The 17,551-nt window shown below is 39.9% G+C and overlaps 1 protein-coding gene and 1 pseudogene across 1 annotated transcript; one reads left to right on the plus strand and one right to left on the minus strand.

The window, feature by feature from the left end:
• Positions 1-72: 72 nt before the first annotated feature.
• LOC126803637 (molybdopterin synthase catalytic subunit-like) lies at positions 73-1,389 on the plus strand (annotated as a pseudogene).
• A 12,230-nt stretch (positions 1,390-13,619) lies between these two features.
• On the minus strand, positions 13,620-16,764 carry LOC126786605 (probable inactive receptor kinase At1g48480). The gene is made up of 2 exons (XM_050512464.1): positions 15,378-16,764; positions 13,620-14,326 (listed from the first exon to the last, which is right to left on the minus strand). The coding sequence occupies exons 1-2, from the start codon at positions 16,633-16,635 to the stop codon at positions 13,737-13,739; spliced, it is 1,848 nt and encodes a 615-aa protein (XP_050368421.1). The 5' UTR covers positions 16,636-16,764; the 3' UTR covers positions 13,620-13,736.
• Positions 16,765-17,551: the final 787 nt, after the last annotated feature.

Below are 17,551 nucleotides of genomic sequence, written 5' to 3' on the forward strand. Positions count from 1 at the left end.
GTTTAGAGTAATTGGAGATAGAAGTTGCATAGTCCTTGTGGGTTCAGGGTTCTGCTAAAGTGCTAGACAATGATGGCTGATGAGAATAGAACTCTAGTGGAAATCTTAGAGGAGCATACTGTCACGGACCTAGCCATTCGACTGCCACACTTGGTCCATACGGCGCTCCATCCCCATGGAGCCAGCCTTATCCAACGGGGCAATGCACTGGTTTCGCCCTACCTTGGGCTCATCAGGAGATCGGCTCCAGACCCCGACCAGTGTGTAGGGCGGCTAACTCCCTTCTTCGACGTTAAGTCCCTGACTAGCAACAAGCTCTCCGGATTGAACCGGGTCGGCTTGCCTGAACCCATCGGAAGGAGCAGCCATATATCTCACCTTTGATGGCACAATGCGAGACACCTTTGATGGCAAAACAGTCGTGGAGTTTAGATACGAAGCATATGTTCCAATGGCAATACGATGCATAAGTGGGGATGCCGTGTACGAGGACGTACACCAAGTTTGGTGGGGGAGGATGTCACGTCCCGTTTTCGGGAGTGTCTACTGTTGGCATCGCTGGTTAAATGTGCTTCATGCATACGTGAGATTGCTCCAAGGCCAGAAGGTGTGGGAGATATATGGCTGCTCCTTCCGAGGGGTTCAGGCAGGCCGACCCGGTTCAATTCGGAGAGCTTGTCGCTAGTCGGGGACTTAACGTCGAAGAAGGGAGTTGGCCGCCCTACACACTTGTCGGGGTCTGGAGCTGATCCCCTAATGAGCCCAAGGCAGGGTGAAACCAGTGCATTGCCCCGTTGGATAAGAATGGCTCCATGGGGATAGAGCGTCGCATGGACCAAGTGTGGCAGCCGAATGGCTAGGTCCATGACAATACGGAGATTCACATTGCAAAATATATTAATTATATAAGTGCGCCAGAGGCGGGTGCTATTGCAACATTTTTTGGCACAACGCGGGACACCTTTGATGGCAAAACAGTCGTGGATTTTAGATACGAAGCATATGTTCCAATGGCAATACGATGCATGAAGTCCATTTGTTCATCGGCTAGAGCCTCATGGAATCTTGTCTCCATTGCAGTCGCGCATCGGCTTGGCCCAGTTCCTGTTGGTAAAACGAGTGTTTTTATTGTTGTCTCATATGTGAGTTGATTCATTAGATGCTTGTAAGTTCATAATTGATGAGATAAAGGCCTGAGTTCCAATATGGAAGAAGGAGGTATATGCTAATGGAGAGGTTTGGAAGGAGAATTTAGAGTTCTTGGACCGGAGGTTGGATCTTGGGAGAAATGATGGCTTATGCAGTGAGAAAGACTTTGAAGCACAAAGACATATCAGGAAGAGCGAGATCCTGAAATTAGCAAACATGAAGATCACCATGACTAGTTAGAAACTTTACCCTTTGCGTAGAATATACGAAACAGTTCATTATCAATAAAGCTACTGAAGAGGACTATTTGGATAATGTTCAATGATAAGTCTCATTTGGAAACTCATCAAACTAGAGGAGTTGTGAAAAGCCACCCATTTAATGAGTTTCTTTTTACCTTGCTGTATAAGAATCTTTATGTTGTAATGAAGTTGAGTTGTAAACTCTGGTGTCATCCATGTTTCAATTTCTTATGGCTATATTCTGGCTCTTGGAGCAAGCTGCAAGCACAAGAAATTTTTACATGGCATTCTTTTCTTCAGGACAGATGTTTGGATGCCCTTCCTTTCCTTATACTCAAGTAACCACCAATTTGAGTTTTGTTAAGCGCACACCTCATGTATTTCGAGTATCATCCGTCAAGCAGATGCTTTCGAGTCTTGAAAACAAGAAATAACACTTTCTGTTTGTCTGATGTAGTAACAGTTAGAAGATGCGAGTCTTTTTTTGGAAATGAATAATTCATTAGGGACACAGCCCAAGAAAGACAAGGCCCAACAAAGCCAAGTCCAAAGTACAACCGAGAAAACAATATGTTGTGGCTCTCAACTAACTCAAATCAAGTTAGAAAACAGAGAGACATTAACAAACAAAAGAAAACTAAGCTACAGAGCTAGAAGAATCCGGCGGGGGAGGTCCAGTGAGGCCATCATTTCGCAGGACTGAGACAATAGACAGAGGAGATTGTGTAGTCCAAGTAAGAGGACCCTCTCTCCGATTGGAAAGCTTGGCAACCAGATGCGCTGCACAATTAGCTTTTTTGTGTATCCAACTCCAGTCGAGGTACTCAAATCCGGCCACCTTCTCCCAAATTCGAGTGTAAAGTGGTAAGTCTTCCAATTGGAACAAGTAGAATTCTTTAGATCCAAGATTGCATATTTTGAATCTGACTCCAAAATCACTCTCCTCAAACCCAGCGTGCTTGCAAGAGTAACTCCCTCTAACAGAGCCATGGCTTCAGCCGAGACAACATCCTCCACATGCAGTTGGGATGATAGACCTGCCACACACTAACCAAGATGATTCCGAATAATAACCCCTATTCCGGCATGGTTTGGAGGCTTCCACGAAGCATCACAGTTTACTTTGAAATCCTTAGCTGAAGGGGGAGACCATTTCACCACTGGAATTATGCTGAGAGAATCAATACCTGGAGGAGGAAGTACTTGGGCATCGAGGAACTCTCTAGTCAAATCAGCAGCGGTAGAGATGACATAGGTAGGGGAAAGTGGAGAGCCCTTGTAGACAAAATTGCATCTCGATTTCCAAATTAGCCACATCAAATAACTACACAATGTAAGAATCTCCATCTTGTTTCTTGAACTTGGAATTGATTTGATGCAAGTAATGAAGCATTGATCAAATGTAGTGATTGTATTCTTGTTGATGCGTAGACCCACATTAGAACCAAACCACACAGCCTGAGCCCATGGGCAAATAAGAAGTAAATGGATGAATGTCTCTTCTTCACCTTGACAAATAGGACATAGAGGGGAGGGAGTCAGTTTCTTTCGAAAAAGGTTCTAAAAGGAGGGGCCAATATTGTTTAGGACCTTCCAAATAAAATGCCTGACTCTAGGAATAGTGTTAAGTTTCCAGACAATTTTCCACAAGAAGATGTGAGTCATAGAAGTTGTATGGAGAGAAACAAGTTGCTTCTTTCCAGTGTGAACCTACTAGAGAGCTGCCTTTTGAACTCATTTCTTATTCACCTTCCCATATACCAATGAAAAGGACATAAAACATTAGGATCTGCTTCCACCCTCTAAATTATATGTAGAAAAAGGGTTGGAGATGGTTCCGAGCTCTGAAGTTGGGAATTTAAAACCAATCTACCTGCGGTTCGCTTGTTCCAACCATAGCACAACAGAGACTGATCAAGCCTTGATCATTCTCGACCTTTTTCAAAAAGTTCTTGCTTTCTCCCCTTTGCTGGGAAGAATCAAAATGCCAAGAGTTGGACACAAGTGGTTGATGAAACTGGGACAGAGGTCATTCGCCTGCAAATGAGGTATACTCCTACCTTGTTAATACAACTTTTGTGAAGAACTGCAATTTCCCACAAGAGATATGTAAATTGAGACTTAAAATGATGTTGTGGCACTGTGTCCAGTATCATTTATGCTTTTATGTTGATTTTTGACATATGTATTCTGAATTTGTGTCTGCTTGGGTTGTATTTGCAGGGATGCGGAAAAGGAAAAGGGAACCAGTGTTACTAGAAAAGAGGTGGTTGGAATTACCAAGTCTGGAAAAGCATGTACTCTTGCTGAATGTGTGGGTAGCAGTGTTCTAAATATCGGGATATATCGGGGATATATCGGCGATATATCGGTGATATTTAGAAACCGATAGGATAAATGTCATATCGCCTTAATATATCGGTCAACTCAAAATATCGGGTCAACATGCGATATATCGGTGGATTTTTTTTCGTTTGACTTTTTTTTCGGTGGACTTTTTTTTGGTGGACTTTTTTTTCCGTGGACTTTTTTTTTCGGAGACTTTTTTTCGATGATTTTTTTCGATAATTTTTTTTCGTTGACTTTTTTTTTTGGTGACTTTTTTTCTTGTTACTTTTTTTTTCTTGTTACTTTTTTTTCGGTGATTTTTTTTAAGGAAGCGATGTCGTTTTGAGGAATTTCAACGCAAATAGACAGAAGATGATTTATGAAGATGATTTTCTCTCAGAAGATGAGGATGAAGATAATGGAGAAGATGATTTTGACTTTGATTCTGATGATGAGAGAGTTTATAATGCATGAATGCATAATCAATATCTCAATCTATCTTTTGTGCACCTATTTTTGTTCAATTAGTACTTAGTAGTTAATATTATTTGGTATATTTTGAATATTTTGAAGTATATGTTTATAAATATATTAAATTTAAATTAAAAATTAACAAAAACGATAAATCCGATATATCTCGATATATCTCCGTTATATCCTTATTTTCCAAAACCGATACGATGCCGATAACCGATATTTAGACCATTGGTGGGTAGTGGTTGGTCTTTGGTAGATACCAACTGGTCCCTTCATCGCGAGAAAAATTCCGAGGGATACCTCTTTTTGCTAAAGGGAAAAAAGATGGTAAGCATCCATGTACTTCAAATGTTTGGCATAAAGTTTTCCCCACCCTTTCCTATATTAATTACTTTTCTATCTTTTTTCACTGCCTCTTCAACCAAAAATAACTTCATACAATCATACCATGTCTTACCACACACTCTGGGAGTAGAATTAGGTTCTTTGTATGTGTACATATAGTGATTAATATATCATGTCAACACGTTTTTTGACGTACTAGAACCATGCTTAGATTTCGAAAGCCCTTGACTGTTTGCACAGAAATCACATTGTTTGTTATTCAAAGAAAAACAGAATGTCATGGATTTAGCATTACTTGAGTCCATACACTGTTTTATATTGCATTGTAAAGCAGTACCCCGGGCAGAAAGCTGGATTATGAACCTAAGCATTCTGCAACACATACAACTGAAGATAAAACTGAACAACACTTCATGACCTTGGTTGAATTCTCTGCTGAAGATCCTTATGGCAAAGCAGTGGCCTTGCTTGAACTAAAAGCTGGATGCGTCAAGGTACCAGGCATTATTTTCACTTATGTTGTTGCAGTTCCGTAAACTTTTCATTTTTATATCATCTTATAAATGTACAGGTAAAGGAAGAATCAATAACAGTTCCTGGGATCATATTGGCTTTTATACTGTCAATAAGCTAAAGAAGGAAAGTTATGATGGATTTGCTGTTAATGCTGCAGAAATCGGTAGATTAGAGGAAGAAATTCATGAGAACCCTGTGGAAGGCAAAGGCAAGTGAAGTTAAGCTTACATCCGAGGTGATTGAAAGAAATGTAGTGACGTCTCAAAATGTGGAGGCTGTAGTGGAGCATGTGGCAGTGGGTGTGGAAATACAACGAATGCTGGCTCCGGCTGAAGAGCGGTGGCTGTGGTGGGTGTCGTGCCGGCTGTGATGGTTGTGGAAGCGGCTGTGGAAACATGCTGAAGAGTGGTGGCTGCGGAGGCTGTGGTTTGGGGTGTGGAAGCTTATTAAAGGGTAATACACATCTGGTAATCTATGTGCAGAAGACAACCCTAAGGCAGTAGTTGCTTGATACATCTGTGGATAAATGCATCACAATATAGTCCTATATCCTTAATACCTGTATGCAATGTGTCCCTAAAATAATAAGCAATCCACCAACTACAGTTTTCATCTGTTCTGTTGTGTTATGCATTTTTTTTTGAAATGAAAATATTCATTAAGGGAACTAAGTCCTAGAAAAAGCCCGAAATACAACAAAGAAATAGGGAGATATCTCCTTACATCCAAACAGAATGAAGTAACAGATACTAACCCCAATTAGAAATACAGACAGAGTCTAGCCTCCATCGTCACTGATTTCAAACCTTAGCGGGCAAATCAGGTCATTGATTCGTAAAACAGAAACTAAGTAAGGTGGCGGCACTGAAATGGATCCACTATCCTGGAGGCAAGCGCGGCAGCTGCATGAGCAGCTCCATTGGCTTCTCTCGGAGCCCAGCTCCACATGCAATCATCAAATCTCTTGCATTTCTCCTTCATCTGGGTAATGAGAGGGTAAGTTCTCCAATTCTTAGAGAAACCCATCAGATCAGTAATCACACTTTTCGAATCTGACTCAACTTCAACTTTCTGAATGTTCAAGGTCAAGACCCCGATCAATTGCCGCAGCTTCAGCCCTATCCACCGAATCATACTCTGCCGGAAAAGATTCTCCACCAACCAAAGCTCCATCCATATCACGGATAATAACCCCCAATCCAGAGATGGATGGGAGTTTCCAAGAAGCATCACAGTTCACCTTGTGATATCCCAACCGAGGAGGCTTCCAAATCTTTGGGGAAATGGGCTTGGATTGATATGTATATATATGTATTCCAAATGCACAGAGTTGTCTATGTGTTGTTGGAATAAGTTTCTTTGTGAGCAAAGGATTGAATTGAAAATTCAAAGATCGAAGAGCCTGTATCAATCTATGTTCGCACCTTGGATGACTTCCGGTGTTGTAAAAGTTTTTGGTATTGGTTTTTCGATTTTTGGTAATTGGGACTCATCGGAACAATCACGAACTAAAATAAAAGCGATCACTGTCCTCCTCATTGTAAAAATTCAATCGTCCCTCCGATGATTAAAACTCCGGAGGCGAGAATTGTTAGGTTGCAAGGTGTTGGTACTGTGTCTCATTAGATTATGGTAATGCGGAATATTCAAGATGAATAATCTGAAATTCACAGTTGACATTCTTCAGAAGTAGGTACATCCATATCATTGACAGTAAAATGACAAGATGATATGTGCGCCATGTTAAGAGGTTAGCATGTTTTACACTTTTACATATAAATAATGAGTACATCAACTAGTTAGTCGAAACAACTAGGAAGGAAGCAAGAAATTACCAACAAAAAGGCTAGGCCAGAAACAAATGACAAGAAAATAAAACATTTAAATTTGGAATGGCATAGAGCAAACTTGATGCTATGTACGAGTAGTTTTTTTTATGATGATTTTGTAAAGGATGATTTTGTCTCTAAATGCATAGATGATGGTTTTGCATTCCATAAGAATTGAATTGTAAGTTTCATTGATAATGTGGATTTTGTACGAACATGTGAGATTTAGATTGAATGTGATATGACTTACATGTTTGATTAGTTTAAGTCCATAACAACCTGTGAGTTTTCGAGCCTCTATATGCTTTCTTCTTGAGTGATAATATGAAATTTCGTGGTTGTTTTGTGAACCTCATTATTCTATGCATATTCAATAATTATGTGCCATAGCTTTTAATGGACTCTAGAATTTACTAGAACTCATCTGTTGTGATTGTTGAAACTTTTAAGTCATAAAATGCTCTTATTTTGAAAAGGATTTATGGATCATTTCTAGGAATACCACCACTTGAGCCGAACAGCCATGTATCCCTATATGTGCCATGCTTGGAACCCCTTAGTTGAACCCTATTTGAGCCTACATTGAGCCTGTTCCTCATCACCTATATTATCTCCATGCTCAGGGGCGGATCCAGGATTGAAATGATGCAGGGGCTTCAATAACGGGGCTTATCTGACATTCTGAAATTAAGCATAATAACAATGAGATCACAACGACATAACAAGCTACTGTATGTAATTAGACATAGGCTATGAAGAGGCACATAACACATTTGATAGAGGAAATGTAATTAGACATAACAAGCTCAAGTTAGCAACGTAGCACATTTGTTCCATGGATGTTAATATGGATTGCATATGCTAATTAAGCAACGCAGTACAAAGAGTATTAACAAATAAGTATACCAAAGATAGCAATATGTAATAAAAACAAAGAAATGTTTTTTGGTGAATTAATAATATTTCATAAAAAGAGGGCCAGAAGAACCCAACCAGTCAACCACACAAAACTAGCTACCTAAGAGAGGCTGGTACGTTGAAACGTAGTTATACTTAAAATTAGCAGCAGTTACATATTGTTCAATCTGTAGCCTCTGGCCTTCAGATATTTCCAAAAACCCTAGTGTAACCTTGCTTGATGCTAATGGTTAAAACAACAAAATTACGTACAAGGCTACTGCAGGTTTTGTGAATACAGACAGGAGTACTAAATATGGTTGGGTGAAAGCTACTGCAGGATCTACCGATTAGGCTGTGGAAGTCAGTACAAAGAGATCTTATGGTTGGGTGAAAGCTTTGCCTCAAGGCAGTTCTATGGGGAAATTGAACCCTTGCTGCCAGAAATCTCTTCATTGCTATCACTGTCCCACCCTAACATTGTTCACTGCCTTTGTGCGTTTACAGATGAGGAAAAGAAAGAGTGTTTCCTCATTATGGAGCTCATGAATAAAGACCTTGGCAGCTACATCAATGAGATTTATGGCCCGAGGAAGCGAATTCCATTCACTCTTCATGTTGCTATTGATGTTATGCTTCAAATTGCAAGAGGAATGGAATATCTCCACTCAAAGAAAATTTACCACAGGAGAATTAAATCCTTGTAACATTTTGGTCAAAGGAAGAGGGTTATCCACAGAAGGTTTCTTGATTGCAAAGATTTCAGGTTTCGGTTTAACTTCTATTAAAAACTCCACACAGAAAAACCCTTCAAATCAGAATGGAATTCCACCTGTTATATGGTATTCTCCTAAAGTTCTGGAAGAGCAAGATTGCAAGAACACAGTGAAAGTAGTGAGAAAAAGTACACAGAAAAGTCTGATGTTTATAGTTTTGGGATGATTTGCTTTCAGCTTTTAACAGGGAAAGTGCCATTTGAGGATAGTCATCTTCAAGGGAAAGTGCCATCCAGTATTCTCTTATCGGTCAAGCATAAGATTAGTTTAAGAAGAAGATGACCAAAGAAGCTATCCAGGCACTTATTCCTACCTCCACTTCCAACACACATTAACATACAAAGACCTCTTATTACTACAACAGAAATAAGCTTAGCTGCTCACATCTCATCTCACTGGGAGAGAGGAAGAAGAACAGTCTAAGACAGTAAGACACAAAAAGAAACTTAACAAGAAATCACTTCAGAGTTCAGATCACTTCATTATATTACTCAAAGGTCAACGCAGTCAAGCACTCAAGCAGATGTCAATCATCAACAACAGTACAAGACAACAACAAAGGAGTTCGCAGCTGATTGATTCTACTTGAATTTTCAGTCGGATGCTAGGTAATAAGGAATTAAGGATGTCAACTAATGCAAAACGCAAGACTTTGAACAGTCAATGAGATAATTGAATTCAATGTAGCACAAATGCACAATCCATTTGATATAAATTACATCAATCAATCAAATTGAAAATCTGAAATCAGAGAAGTGAGAGAACCTTTTTGTGGTGAAATCGACAGAGCCCGAAGGTGAGGGTGGGAGGAGCGTGGACTGTGTGGACGTATGGCGGAAGGCGCGAAGGCGCGAAGGACTAGAGGCAGACGGAAGTCACAAAACAGTGGGCGACTGGGCAGTGGGCGCTGAGCATCAGACCAGCAAGCAGCAGTCAGCAGAGGGTTTCGCGTGAGGAGAGAGACGAAGGACGAACGATTGGAATGAATGGATCGAACGGTGGCTGCGAGAACTACTCCAAAATCCAAATATCTAATCTGTTTTTTTTTCTTGGGCTAGCTAATATATAATAAATTTTTGAAACCCAAAATTTAAGCATGGGCTCCAGCCCAGTCAAGCCTTGGGCTGGATCCGCCCCTGTCCAAGCTTAGTATAGTTACCTCTACCTTGTCCTATAGACTTGGCAGAACTATTTTTGAGAAGATGTTGTGATGATGTATGAAATAAGTGTGGGGTGGAAGACATGAGAAGAAAAAAATTGAATAAGCTTTTAAGCAAATGTCAAAACAAAATGAATGAAAAAGAAAAAAAATGATGAGATCGGCAATACAAGAAAAGAAAAGAAAATATGTTGTCTTCCATTTGTGATTTGGAGTTGAGTTGTAATTGAATGTCTAAAATTTTTTATTTGACCTTTGTACATGTTCATTTTGTGGTTAGAATGATTATTGGGCCCAACTTGTTATATTTGGCCCTTGATGGTGTGTGGTGTCGTAAGGATGGTGGTTACTCTGCTAAGTCTATAAGATTACATTTGTGATTCCTTGATATTTCATGTCTTTAGCTAAGCCTGAACATTCACCTTATCTAATGATCTTAATAATTCTTAAAATGAGCAAATCTTGGTTTGTGGAGATGATCACAAGAGTTGAGCATATGTTTTAGTTCATTTGTGCACTTAGTTGTTAAATGAGGTTTTTCTTTTGTTATTCACAAAATGCTTTCATTTGTTGAAATATGCAAGCTATTTGATGAGTTATTATCCTTTCTCTTGAATATACTTGTGTGTGAATCATAACCATGAATCTGAGTGAAAAGAAGAGAGTATGCCTTGTGAGTAGGATTGGATTGACTAAACATGTTTAAATGTCTATTGTCTCGTATCTGACTTATTCATACTATGAAGCGTGTTTATGAAACTTGAAATTTATGTGCTTACATTCAAATGCTTAAACTTGAAAGCTATGTGTTTTGAGATTCTGAGGCAATCATTTAGGGACATTAGTGTCTAGTATAGTTTTGTTTTGCTAAGGGACTAGCAAAAGCCAAGTGTGAGGTAGTTGATAGGAGCACTTTGTGCTACGTTCTTAATATGTTTTACCTCCATTTGTACTTTGCTTAGCCCTTATTGTTGTAAGATCGAGTCATTGAGTCATAACAGGAGTCTTGGACAATATTGGATGTGTCTTTGTGCTTAAATGAGTTAAAAATGAAGAATTGGTATAGAGTCCTAGTTTGAGTAGGAATCCTTATAGGACTAGGAAACCTAGTTGGATTAGAAGTCTTCATCTTTCTACAATTTAGTCGCATTGTCGATATCTTGAGAGTCCTGTTTGCACTAGGAATCCTTGTTAGACTAGGAAACGTACCATTTGAGAGAGTCCTACTTGAACTGAAACGCTTTTTACGAAACTTTCATAAATGAACTTTCTTGTTCTAGTAGCTAACTTGTTCTGGTAAGTTTCCTTTTTGCAAATTAGAAACTTTCCTAATCTAGTTGAGCTCATCTATACATGTGTCTTTTTAAGGCAATTATTGTATAGATTAAGACATAATTTTCGAATTAATTATCTCTTACTTATTGATTTTCTTTTCTTATTTTCATGTTAGGATTTAAAAAATAATTCAAGGAAATTAAATGAGGATTCAGCCGTGCAAGATGGGAGATGAAGATAAGGCACAAATTGGAGAAGAAATAGGAGTCCATGCCGTGCTAAACTCTTGAGAAATTGTAGGGAGGAGCCGTGTTATCCATTCAACCTTGGAGAAAGAGTCCTTTGTCGAGCCACCTATTCATAAATAAAAGGAGATTTGTGAGGAGATAATTCAAAGAAATAAAGATGTTATCAGGCCATGTACAAAGGGATTATTCACGGCAACAAGGAGAGAAAAGCAAGGGAGTTTCAGCCATGTACAAACACTTGAACAAACCGTGTATTCCATTCCATAGAGGATAAGGAGCCGTGCCATTCAGCCAAAAGATAAGGGAGATGCCGTGATACACTTAGAGGAAAACAAGGAGATAAAGGCTGAATAATCTAAGGAGCTATGTGAGCCATTCGATCCATGTGAGCCTTGAAGATCTCAGCCGTGCATCCTTGATGATCCAGCCCATATGCCAAGCTGCTCTCCTCTCCTCCTTCCTCTATATATAGCACGACATTCCTTCACAATTGGCATCACCATTCTCTCACAAAGCTAGGCCGAACCTCTGCCAAAATACATCCAGAAAATTCAAGCCACAACCTTCATCCATCACCACCATAGCCGTAATCATCTTCTTGCCTCTCCATAATCGAAATCATCCTTACTTCATCCTTCAAGGTTTCTAATGTGTGATTCATCCATGGCTTGTAATCTTTCTTTTGGTTTTCTGAAATTTTCGATTTCATTGTATGAACTAATGGATGTTATTTTCGGTTTCATATATGAAGAACATATTTTCAGACTTATTTGGTTTTATGTCTTGATTGTATGAACTCTTGAATATGTGTGTATGCCTTGTGTTATGAATTAGGGCAGTAGGGTTTCCGATTTCGTTTTAGGTTTTATTTCAATTGATTCCTTGAATTTGTACATCTAAATCAATACTTGAGGAAACCAAGGTCATGGTTCTCCTAAGGTTGCGATTTCATTCACCAAAGATGAGTATGCGCTTCGTGTTTCAATTATTGGTATTTGTATAGGGTTGTGATAGTTCTAGGAATTTGCATGCTTAATCAAGATGAGTGACACCATGCTTGCTTACATGTCTCCAATTCGACTTAATGTGCTTATGTGCTTCTTTGTGTTTAACTAGTACACTTCGTTATGTTGAACTCTTTTTTGTATATGTTTAGGATTGAACGCTTCATTGATTCTAAATAATTAAGAAGTCTTAATAATTAAATGAACCGCTTCGGGCTCTAATTAGAATTTGAATTGAAATGGACTAAGAAATAATCGAAAATTGTTGTTGCCTATTGGTTGTTCTATGCGTGTCATACATGTTTCTTGAGTAGAATTCATGTTTTAGTTATGTGATGAGTGGTAGATCAATTGTATATAAGTAATTTAGGATTTATTTTAAGTAGTAGTTTTGGAAACCAAATCAAATCCCCCAATAACATGATAAGTTTTGAATACCATTTGATTCCCCGGACTGAACAATCCATACTTATTCTATACAAACGATGATGTTTTTCAGGGTATTTTACAGACGTTCTAACCAATGATCTATCAAGTATCAACAAACTGTTTAGTTTTCTCTGATTCAGTACAATCTGAAACGCCACTTGAGCTTGAACCAGAACAAAGAATGATATTATTCACATCCGAAGGGTTTGAATCTTCAATCATATATACGGGATGGTCGTAGTTTTGCACGTCAGTCTTCCTTTTCTCTACTGATTCGATCCCTTCCCTTATTTCTTTCTCTAACTCATTCAACTCTCTCAAACTGATGCCATCCAACTCTATACGCGTCAAGCTCGAGCAGTCCAAGTTTAGGGCTCTAATGTCTCCTGCAGTAGCCTTATTGCACTCGAATTATCCGACGATGAACTAGGAGCCTCATGCTGGCTCTTGTTTTCCAAAGACTATTCCGGAGCCTGCGGCACCTTCCTTCAATTTCATGTACCTTGAAAGAATGTGCTCCATCGATAAAACTATGACTGCAATCTATGCAGATTTAAAGTTTGCCTGGTAGATTTAAGAGAGAGCTATCTGGCAATATCGGGCAAAACTTAACATCCACTGTTGATTCAAACTTTGCCAGGCAGATTTTGAGGAATTAGCGAAACAGCTATCATGTGCATCTAATATATGTCAATAGCAGAACCAGGCGCATCCGAATGCTTGCAATGGAGCATCATATGAGGAAACAAGTGTAATGGCTTTAGCCTATAGGATTGTTAGAGGAACCTGACATTTCATAGTGCATTGGTATCTCACATGAAGCTGTAAAACTAGTTGCCATTATTCCCCTCCAAATATAGAATAAATAGAAGTACATCATAAACAATAAAATACGGGAGGATCAAAGAAGATTACAAGACCAAAATAAGTACGAAGGTGAATGCAAAAAAAAAGGATGCCTGTAATTTTGTTTGGGATAACCCCAAGAATGAACAAATGAGTAATCATGACTGAGCTTGACTTTACCAGTGAGGAATACTGCAGAGAAACTCCGTAATCCACCTAATTATCATCTAATCCATTCTTCAAGCTAGCATTATAAAGCTCCTCGATTTGGCTAGTCACTTCAGCCATTGAAGGCCGCTTATCAGGGTACTCAACAGTACACTCAAGTGCAATCTGTAAAAGCTGAACCATTTCCTCCTCAACATTCTGGTACCTGAGAAGCTCAAGGTCAAACACTTCCACAGTCCACTCCTCTTTAACAACAGAGTGAACCCATCTTGGAAGGTCTACTCCTTCCTCAGTCAAGAGGGCTTGGGTTGGAGGCTTCCCTGTTAGCATCTCCAATAGCAATACACCAAAGCTGTAAACATCTGCCTTTTGGGTTACTTTATTAGTATCTGTCACTTCTGGGGCACGATAACCGGATATACGGTTGGGAGTAGAGGTTGGGCTTGCAAAATGAGCCAGGCAACAGTCAGAGACACAAGCTTCATAAGATGATGTGAGAAGAATGTTTGAAGATTTGATGTTTCCATGGGAGATTGTGGGACCATGAGAGTGTAAGTATGTAATTGCACGAGCAACACCAACAGCAATGCCAGACCTAGTTTCCCAATTCAATGGAGTCCTTCCAGAGCCTCTGGTCCCTGTTGCAAAAAAGTGAAGCGATTAAGTGATAGAAGTAATCTTCAGCATCATTGCTGTCATAGGGGTCTTTCATTATATACCGAAGAACCCTGAACTTCTACCCTACCTTTTCCTTTATTATCCTTTGCAATGCTAGAACTGGAAACTATCTAAATAAGTGAACAATTAGTAATGCTCTGTAACCATGTTGCAATCATATGTATTTATTGTAATACAACATATCATAATTTGCTAATGAGAAGCAAATGTTATCTAAAATTAAAATATTACAGAAAACAGGGAGAGTACTTAAATGTAAAAATAAAGGTTCCACACTTCCAGTAGTTCAAGTTAACTGGTAAAATTTTCCTATCAGCAATTTCATACCAACAATCCTCCAAAGAAGAATTCACCATAGCGTAATTACAAGTATTATAAATAGTGTAATAAGTCGAATAAAATAAACACACACACAGCACCATGGTTTACATTTATTTTACAGGAAGCATTGCTGGGATGTGGGAGTAACAACTGTATTTTGTCACAATGAATGGTAATTACTGCCAACTCAAAACAACACTTACGGACAAATATGTAGCTTAATACTTTCCTAAGACACCCTGAATTATGCTTCTGCAATGTATAAGAAACACAGATTCATTTTAAAAAACAAAAAATGCTATGACGGCTTCCAACACTACTGTTTAACAAAACACAAATTCATTTTACATATTCAGTACATAGCCACTTCAAATAGAACTGTCTAATGCTTATTATTCTTTCTAAAAAACAACTTAGACTTATTACTAAATCCAAGTCCTTCAGTTCTTTTTAAACAGGGCAGTCAATGTCGGCAAGATTCAGTTTGTTTACAGGTTTTGAATCTGCAGATGCAGACTGGGGTAATGAAAAATGGCAGTTTTGACCATAACTATATAACCTACATTTGAATTATAGGATCCATATACCATATGGACAACAGCCAAATCATCAGAATAAGTAAAGCTGCTACAAGTAACAGAGCAACAAAATCTTAATGAAGCGTAGCAAAACCAAAAAAGAAATGCTCACCATGTAAAAGAGCAGACAAGCTTCCCATAGGCATGTAATCATGAACCAGAAGCTTCTCATCTCTGCTATAATAGTAAGCCCTGAGTGGCACCAAGTTCACATGCTCCATGTGCCCAATCTCATCCATCTTCTCCTTAAATTCCTTCTCCGATACATTCACTTCCTTCAACCTCTTCACTGCCATGGACACCCCCATTTCCAAAGCCGCCTTATAAGCCGTCCCGAAAGTCCCCTTCCCAAGTACCTCAGCCGACGCCCTCAGCAAATCCTCCAAATCAAACACCTTCACCACATTCCCGAAAAACACCAAGTTCTTGCCATTCGCATTCCCCTTTTGTGCAGTGGAGTACACACCACTCAAACTCTCCGCCTCCAATGATCTCTTTGGGACAGCACCAGCCTCAACATTCCGCGGCGCACCACCCTGTTCCCCTTTTTTCTTTCTCCCACACAAGAAGTACAAAACCACAACAATAAGACAGAATCCAACCAAGCAACCTATCACAATACCCGCAATTGCTCCACCCGAAAGCTTCTTTTTACTACCACTCCCACTCCCACTCTCAGTCCCATTACAATCCGTCAACGGCTTCCCACACAGCTGCAAGTTCCCTACAAATATCTCCGCCGGCCAACCCGAAAGCTTACCGGGTACCGAACCCTTCAGCCTGTTATAAGACACGTTGAACTGTCCCAGAGCCGGCAAATCCAACTCTGGGATTGAACCATTAAGCTGATTCTCCTCCAAATGCAGGGACACTAAATTACTCAACTTATTAAACCCCGGAGAAATCTCACCCGAAAATTTATTCTGAGAGAGATCCAACCTCTGCAGGCTCTTCAAACCGAACATAAACTCAGGAATGGGGCCCTCAAACCTGTTACCTTGCAAGTAGAGACCGACAAGATTGACGAGGTTGCCAAAGTCGGGGGGAAGTTCGCCGAAAAGCGCGTTTTCGCGGAGAGACAGGGCTTGGAGTTGTGTCAGGTTTCCGAGACCCAGAGGCAGAGGGCCATTGAGTCCCCAACCGGGGACTCGTAACTCAGTGACTCGGTCCGACAGGCATTTAACGCCAGACCAGGAACAGGGGTTGGTCTCCGTCACGTTCCACAGCGTCGAGCGGCCTCCCACGGCAGCTCTGAAGGCCAGCAGGGCCTCTCTGTCGGAAGCCAGATCGTCGCCGGCGGTGAAGCCGAGAAAAAAAGCACACAACAAAACCAGAAAAAGAGGCGTCAAGGCCAGGTTCGGAGGCTTCATTGTTCTTCTCCCTGGAGGTGAAACGATCGGGAAACGGAGAAGTGGGTATTGAAAGGGGGAGGAAGGGGTCAACTGGGTTGGCGTTTGAATTTGAAATTAGGGTGAGTGTGGTTGAGAGGAAGAAGGAGAGCAAGAAGAAGAATAATAAGAAGAAGAAGGAGGAGTTGAAAGAGGAGGACTGAGGCAGTTGCGTTGTATTAAAGGCCCGCAAATGCAGAGATGGAAAGTTTCTTGCGTGGGCAACCCCGCCACGTGGCAGTGGGGCTGCCAATAAGGGGATTAGTATAGGGGTGTTTTGGGTATGATGGTTATTTAAGTGAGGATAAATCGGAACTGATATAATTGTCTGAAATGTGATTGGCTTGTCTCATAAGAAATTTTCTGTATTGAATGCGTTTTGGTTTGCTGAGCTGTTACTTATCAAAATCACGAGAACCAAGGAGAGAGGGGTTCCCTTTTTCTCTCCGATTGCCATTCCGTACACCCCCAAAGTGCACCAACGCGAACAATTACAAAATGGACCATGTTAGTCTGTTTCTTTAACAATACACTGCCGGCCGTCCGTCGTGTAGATACACATATAGTAGAGATGACAGAGTAACTGACATTGGATGTAGATTTGTAGCTGACCTAACTCTTAGATGAGTTTAAATGACTACGGTTGTATCATGATTATACTGTTTTTTTATGAAATTGTTTGTCTGAAAATATCATCGATATGTGTCTTGAGTACGTATTCAAGCCATGGTTCTTTAACAATCTACATTTAGTAAATCGTGTATAATTCACTTACACACAGAAGATTTTTCGCTAATGTTTTCGTCGCGGTGCTATGCCATCCCTCTCTCGTCTTCAATTGGGTGATTTTAGGGGTCCTGTTTTGAAGGGTATGCGCCATTTTCTATAGAGAGTGCAA

The sequence above is a fragment of the Argentina anserina genome, chromosome 1 (assembly GCF_933775445.1).
Source record: "Argentina anserina chromosome 1, drPotAnse1.1, whole genome shotgun sequence".
Lineage (NCBI taxonomy): Eukaryota > Viridiplantae > Streptophyta > Magnoliopsida > Rosales > Rosaceae > Argentina > Argentina anserina.

Excerpts from the sequence above, each read along its gene's own strand:
- LOC126786605 (XM_050512464.1), bottom strand. The coding sequence starts at position 16,635 with ATGAAGCCTCCGAACCTGGCCTTGACGCCTCTTTTTCTGGTTTTGTTG. Across the intron at positions 14,327-15,377 it reads CTTGTCTGCTCTTTTACATG|GGACCAGAGGCTCTGGAAGG; the intron begins GTGAGCATTTCT and ends TTTTTGCAACAG.